This window comes from Leptonychotes weddellii, chromosome 11 (assembly GCF_054177405.1).
Source record: "Leptonychotes weddellii isolate Sample4059 chromosome 11, ASM5417740v2, whole genome shotgun sequence".
Taxonomy (NCBI): Eukaryota; Metazoa; Chordata; class Mammalia; order Carnivora; family Phocidae; genus Leptonychotes; species Leptonychotes weddellii.
This window is the reverse complement of record NC_138379.1, coordinates 69,341,727-69,348,886: the sequence shown is the minus strand read 5'-3', so window position 1 is coordinate 69,348,886 and position 7,160 is coordinate 69,341,727. Positions and strand designations below refer to the sequence as shown.

Below are 7,160 nucleotides of genomic sequence, written 5' to 3'. Positions count from 1 at the left end.
AGTGGCTCTGCTGCGCGGGAAAGGACGCCTGAATGGGTCCCAGCGAAAGTAGAGGGCCGGAGGGGCAGGCGGCCCCGAGTCAGTTCTCGCGGTTAGCCGCGCAGGACCGCGGGGAACGGATGGCAAGCTGTCCGCACTCCACTGACGGCGCTCCACAACTATTAGCTGTCACGACCGATGCCAGAGCCAGCCTCTGGCTGACCAGAGGGGCAGAGAGGGCCAGCTGAGCTCACTGCAACGCCCGCACTCCGCTCTGCAGTGCCCGGGCTGCGGCCTCACAGAGGCCTGGCGGGGCTGCGAGTCTCCCAAGGGGTGGGCGTGGGGGCGGATCAGCGGAGGGGAGGGAGGGTACTGCGGGAAGGATGCGCCTGGCTGGGGGTGGAGGCCATTTTGCTGCGGGGGGGGTGTGTGTGAGGGAGGATCTGCCCCAGGCGGGTGGGGAGCAGGTCAGCGGAGACTAGTGCCCGTCGGGGGGCGGGGTGGTCCACGGGGGTGGGGGCGGGCCAGTCTGCGGTGGGGGGAGGGCTCGGGGAGGTGGGAGGTTTTCTCCGGCCGAGGCTATCCGGGGCGGAGCACAGAGCCGGTTTGTTCCCGCTCTGTCCGCCGCCTGGCGGCTGCTACCGACCTACCGCTGCGAAGTTGGCGGAGGAGCAGTCGGGCGCAGGGTAAGGTCGGGTAACCTCTTGCCCTTCCGGCCCTCTACTTTCGCTGGGACCCACTCAGGGCGCCCACCGGAGCGCCCACGCCCGCAACAGCCTCGGGACCTCCCCGCCCCTCCCGCACTGTGGCCTCTCCCAGCTCTGGGCCCACCCGGCAGCCCCGAACCGCGTCAACCCAGACGGCCCCTCGGGTTTCCTCACTTTCTGGAATTTATCTCTAGGCCCTCCGTTCAGGTTCCCTCGAGGTTCCGCTTTGTCCCTTCTGTCTTCTCCCCGGAAATCTCTGAGCGTCCTCTGATCTCAGTCGGTCTCCCGGACTCTTCACGCCCACAGTGAGGAGCTGAGTGGTGCCCAGGGGTCTGCCTTCTCTAATCCCAGGGCCCCATTCTGTTTTCCATCCTATTTCCCTACAGAAAACTGTTGCTTTCTACCCTCCCAACTCTGCCTAAGGGAATACTCTTGAAGCCCGTGGTAAAGCTGAAGCTTATGAGGCGACGCAGATGTTTTACTGATTCTGGCAACTCCTGTGTTTGTTCAGAAAACATGAGCTGAGCTCTTGCTGCGATTCAGGGCCTGCTCTGGGTAGTGAGGACACAGCCACGCCCCGTGCAGAGTGCTTCCCCCTCCTAGAAGCTGTGCAGCGCCCAGATGGTGCTAGGCCCAACTGGTTCTGCCTACCTCGGACTCAGAACTTTTGATACATGAAGGAAAGAGCATTTGCCCCCCGGTGAGCAGCATAAAGAAGATCACTGGCCGCACAAACGCTGGGTGTGTTCTGGGAGCTAATTAGATGACATCCTACAGTAGCAGAGAAATAGAAAATTGGGTTGGGGATAGAAATTGGGACCCTGCTACAGAGAAAGTCCCTCTACATTCCAGCGAGTGTTCTCTGCTAAGCAGCAAATTATTAGGGTTCACTCCTTAGTAGTAGAAGGTCTCCCACAAATTTCCCAGAGGTTATCTTCTCTTCCGTGAAACTTACGGGACTGAGGCTAGATCTTCTCTAAAATGTAACTGGTGTCAGAAAATCCAGTTGCTATCAGGAGGCTCTTCGTTGCAGCTGCCCTCCCTCCAATCTGTCGTGAGTCCAGGTGGTGCAGAAGCCAAGGGACAGCCATGCAGAATCCTGCCTTCCAGTGAGGCCACGTCTGTGCTCCTCACCCACCTCCACAGGCAAGACCTCACTCAGCTCCCACCTCCTTCTCTGCCTCCAGGGTGTCTGACTTCAGTTCTATCCTCTCTGTTTAGCATGCTGACCTTCTTATTGAGACCTGTGGGCATCCTGTACCTGTCTTCAGGGTTACTGGTAATAGCTCAATTTGGAGGAGACTTCTCACCCAGGTATGTTTGGGAAGGGTTGGGAACTTTCTGTTTGCACTGGAGGAGAGCCTAGGGCCTCTGAAGGAAAGGCCTTTCTGATTTGCCCAAACCGTGTGCCACATGGGTTACATCTTTAGGACTTCACACATCTCCTTTGTCCTTGCAGGATGAATCAAGTTTTCTTGACTCCCTCCCACATGGTGAATCGCAATGTGGGTCTGAAAGTTGAAGGCTCAAGCTTCACACTAGATGGCTCTCCTTTCCTGATCATAGCAGGTACTATTCACTATTTCCGGGTGCCCAGGGAGTACTGGAGGGACCGCTTGCTGAAGCTGAAGGCCTGTGGCTTCAACACCCTTACCACGTGAGTGCTGGCACCTGAGTAATTAGTTCAAGAATTTATAGTCTGAATTTCTAGCTCTGAGACTTTATTAGACCAGTCTAAAGGTTGACCCTTTTAGTATTTTCTTCATTGTTCTTAGGATGTCCGAGTCTCCATTTGATATCTCCAGAATATCCATCCTGTGGATAGAGCCTGCACTGAGGGCTTTGAAAGGCCTCCCTCTAAACAGGGTCACGGTGGCCTGCATGCAAAAGTCTAACTTTCAGAGGCAGTGGCCAGTACAGATGGATGTAGGTCAGTGGTCCCTAACTACTCTCCTCCTTGGATATCCTCACTTGCTATACGAGTCATAGCCCCAGTGATGAGTCCTAGGAGAGAATACTGTTCTAGAAGATTTTGTCTTTGAAGAAAGGTTTCATTGAGAGCCAGGCCTGGCAAGTAATAAAATTATCCTCATTCTACAAGCTGAAATTAACAAAAATTAGTAATTTCTTTCTAGGCTTCAAAGCTTGGAAACTGCTTATCCATTATTGTTTTGATACCAGTTTTAGCTGTGTTCTCTTTTGAGTGGTTGGGTTTTTTTTTTTAAGATTTTATTTATTTATTTGACAGAGAGATAGAGAGAGAGCACAAGTAGCCAGAGTGGCAGGCAGAGGGAGAGGGAGAAGCAGGCTCTCCACTGAGCAGGGAGCCAGACGTGGGGTTCGATCCCAGGACCCCAGAATCATGACCCGAGCAGAAGGCATCGCTTAACTGACTGAGCCACCCAGGCACCCCTGAGTGGTTGGTTTTTAAAATGTAGGTTTAGAAGAAAAAATATTTAATTGGAATTTGATTTGGTGAATGATGGGAATGATATTTAAAAGCATTTGCCATCTAAACTGTCATAATGCCTTTTATACATCACATTATTCCCCCTTTTTTTTCTTATTATTTTGTTCCTTAATATAGCAGTGATTCACACACATTGAAATTTTATAAACTATTAAAAATTTAAACACGGTTGTAGTCTAAATAAGACAGGTACATTTTTGTTGTTTTTAGCACTGTTGTTTAGAAAAGTAAAAAGTGTCACCCTTATTTCATAACCTGTAAGATAGTCTAAGTCTCTCAAAAAGGAAGAGAACATTGTCACAGAATGCATGCAGCCTTATACATTGAACACATTTAGCATATAAAGACTGCATTGTCTTTTAAAAAATTTTTTATTTAAATTCAATTAGCCAACACATAGTACATCATTAGTTTCAGATGTAGTGTTCAATAATTCATCAATTGCATATAACACCCAGTGCTTGTCACATGACATGCCCTCTTTAATACCCATCACGCAGTTCCCTTATCCCCCCACCCACCTTCCCTTCCACAACCCTCAGTTTGTTTCCCACAGTTAAGAGTCTCTCATGGTTTTTCTTCCTGATTTCTTCCCATTCAGTTTTCCCTTCCTTCCCTTACGGTCCTCTGCACTGTTTCTTATATTCCACATATGAGTGAAACCATATGATAATTGTTTTTCTCTGATTTAATTCTTTCACTTAGCATAATACCTCCAGTTCCATCCACATCGATGTAAATGGTAAATATCCATCCTTTCTGATGGCTAAGTAATATTCCATTGTATATATGAACCACATCTTCTTTATCCATTCATCTGTTGAAGGACATCATGACTCTTTCCACAGTTTGGCCATTGTGGACATTGCTGCTAGGAACATTGGGGTGCAGTTACCCCTTTGTTTCACTACATCTGTATCTTTGGGCTAAATACCCAGTAGTGCCATTGCTGGGTCATAGGGTAGCTCTATTTTTAACTTCTTGAGAACCTCCATGTTGTTTTCCAGAGTGGCTGTACCAGCTTGCATTCCCACCAAGAGTGTAAGAGGGTCCTCACCAACATTTGTTGTTTCCTGACTTGTTAATTTTAGCCATTCTGATTGGTGTAAGTTGGTATCTCATTGTGGTTTTGATTTGTATTTCCCTGATGCCAAGTGAACATTTCTCATGTGTCTGTTGGTCATTTGTATGTCTTCTTTGGAGAAATGTCTGTTCATGTCTTCTGCCCATTTCTTAACTGGATTATTTGTTTTTCTGGGTGTTGAGTTTGATAAGTTTTTTATAGATCTTGGATACTAGCCTTTTATCTGATATGTCATTGGCAAATATCTTCTCCCATTCCATAGGTTGTCTTTTAGTTTTGTTGGCTGTTTTCTTTGCTGTGCACAAGGTTTTTACCTTGATGAAGTCCCAAGAGTTCATTTTTGCTTTTGTTTCCTTTGCCTTTGGAGACGTGCCTAGCAAGAAGTTCCTGCGACCGAGGTCGAAGAGTTTGCTGCCTATGTTCTCCTCTAGGATTTTGATGGATTCCTGTCTCATATTTAGGCCTTTGATCCATTTTGAATTTATCTTTGTGTATGGTGTAAGAGAATGGCTCAATTTCATTGACTGCGTTGTCTCTTAAAAAAAGAGTTATTAGATAAAAAAAAAAAAAAAGAGTTATTAGAAATGAATCAGCCAGAGTCTTGCAGGGACAGACCTAGAGTGTGACAAAATCAGATTTGCTGACTTTCAGCAAGGGAATGAGTTCTAGAGGAATGGTGGAGGAGGAGGAGAGACTTTGCAAGTTTAGGCCCCAGGTGAAGGATTCTAAAGGGAGTTGAAGGAAAGCAGGGACAACTTCTGGATTGCTTGTTGTTTCCAGTGCAAGATTAGAAGAAGTAGGTATAGCCAGGGTTGGGTACTGGCATGAGGTAAGGGTAGTTTAGCAGTTAGGCCACCCTAGAAGTAAAAGGGTACAGCAGAGAGGATCTGGGGGTGTCATCGGTGATAAAGCAATAGTCACTCAAAGAGGTGACATTTTATAACTGCTACACTGCCTTGGGAGCAGTAGTGTCTCCTTTTAACTTTTCAGGTGGCTTTAATCTGTGTCTATCTAATGGCAGGACTGGTTTTTCTTTTTCAATCAAGCTAATTTCCATTCTTGAAGTCTTGAACAGGTTTTCAGTCATTACAATTTTTTACTATGGATTCACAAAAACTTCACCTCAGTATCAGTAGATCTTGACCAGTGTTGGAGAATGCAATGATGAGTTTGATTTTCAGGCTATTATTGGTTACATTGTGTTATCTATTCATTCTTGTACTATAGTAACAGTTAACTTAATTATTTTATCTTTCTGTTTTAATTGTGCTTGTTTCCCCTTTTTCTAGATATGATAGCAGGTTTCTAGTTTTTTATTCTATTTTATTTATTTATTTATTTTTTATTATTTTTTTTTTTTAAAGATTTTTTTTTATTTATTTGAGAGAGAGAATGAGAGACAGAGCATGAGAGAGAGGAAGGTCAGAGGGAGAAGCAGACTCCCCGCCGAGCAGGGAGCCCGATGCGGGACTCGATCCCGGGACTCCAGGATCATGACCCGAGCCGAAGGCAGTCGCTTAACCAACTGAGCCACCCAGGCGCCCCTATTTATTTATTTTTTTAAGATTTTATTTATTTATTTGACAGAGAGAGACACTGTGAGAGAGGGAACACAAGCAGCGGGAGTGGGAGAGGGAGAAGCAGGCTTCCTGCAGAGCAGGGAGCCCAATGTGGGGCTTGATCCCAGGGCCCTGGGACCATGACCTGAGCCGAAGGCAGACGCTTAACGACTGAGCCACCCATGCGCCCCTTTTTTATTCCATTTTAGTATCTGTTAAGCTAGGTTGCTTTCTCAGCCTTTTATTGCCTGTGTTAAAGAATTATTTGCTTTCGTATTCCTAAGCAATATTGTCTTTTTTTGGAATGATGGAGTGTCTATTTCCTTTCTTCTATTAGCTTGAGAGATATATACTCTTTTACTGGAAGCTCAAGGGTTTATAATATTCATATTTGATTTTTCAACAACTAATTCTTTCTTGTACTTTTACCCACTTTATAATGTAAAGACATTAGAATGCTTTGTCTCTAGTTATTTCTCTCTTAATTTGTATGCTATTGTTACGTATTTTAATTCTAAATAACAAGACTACTGTTGTTCTGGAAACTTTCTTTCTGCATGAAGAACACATTTTTTAATTTTCTGTAGTGTAGATTTGCTGGTGACAAAGTTCTCAGCTTTTGTTTATCTGAAATGTCTTAATTTTCCTTTTATTTGTGAGGAATGTTTTCACTGGTATAGAATTCTAGGTTGGCAGGTGTTTTACCATTTTGAAGATAATGCCACTGCCTTCTGGTTTTCAGTCTCCATTGTAAAGTCAGCTCTCCGTTTAACTGATACTCTCTAGAGGGCCGTGTATCCTTTTCTGTAGTTGCTTTGAGGACTTGAAGGCTTTCCTTTGTTTTTTCTTTTCAAATAGATATTCTTTTTATTATTATTATTATGTTATGTTAATCACCATACATCATTAGTTTTGATGTAGTGTTCCATGTTTCATTGTTTGCGTATAACACCCAGTGCTCCATGCAGAACGTGCCCTCTTTAATACCCATCACCAGGCTAAGCCATCCCCCCACCCCCCACCCCTCTAGAAACCTCAGTTTGTTTCTCAGAGTCCATCGTCTCTCACGGTTCATCTCCACCTCCGATTTCCCCCCCTTCATTCTTCCCCTCCTGTTATCTTCTTCTTCTTCTTTTTTTAACATATAATGTATTATTTGCTTCAGAGGTACAGGTCTGTGATTGAAGTCTTACACAATTCACAGTGCTCACCATAGCACATACCCTCCCAATGTCTATCACCCAGCCACCCCATCCCTCCCACCCCCCACCACTCCAGCAACCCTCAGTTTGTTTCCTGAGATTAAAAATTCCTCATATCGGGGCGCCTGGGTGGCTCAGTCGTTAAGCGTCTGCCTTTGG

At 45.6% G+C, this 7,160-nt stretch overlaps 1 protein-coding gene across 2 annotated transcripts in view; it reads left to right on the top strand.

The window, feature by feature from the left end:
* Positions 1-1,108: 1,108 nt before the first annotated feature.
* The window catches only part of LOC145716274 (beta-galactosidase-1-like protein 2), a 23,305-nt gene continuing 17,253 nt past the window's right edge, over positions 1,109-7,160 (top strand). For both annotated transcript variants that reach the window (XR_014138843.1, XM_081799077.1), the window contains exons 1-3: positions 1,109-1,795; positions 1,908-2,000; positions 2,146-2,343. Coding sequence is in view for 1 of the 2 variants with exons in the window: in XM_081799077.1 (XP_081655203.1) it covers positions 1,776-1,795; positions 1,908-2,000; positions 2,146-2,343 (311 nt within the window). In the remaining variant the exon portion in view is untranslated. The remainder of the gene's footprint in view (positions 1,796-1,907; positions 2,001-2,145; positions 2,344-7,160) is intronic.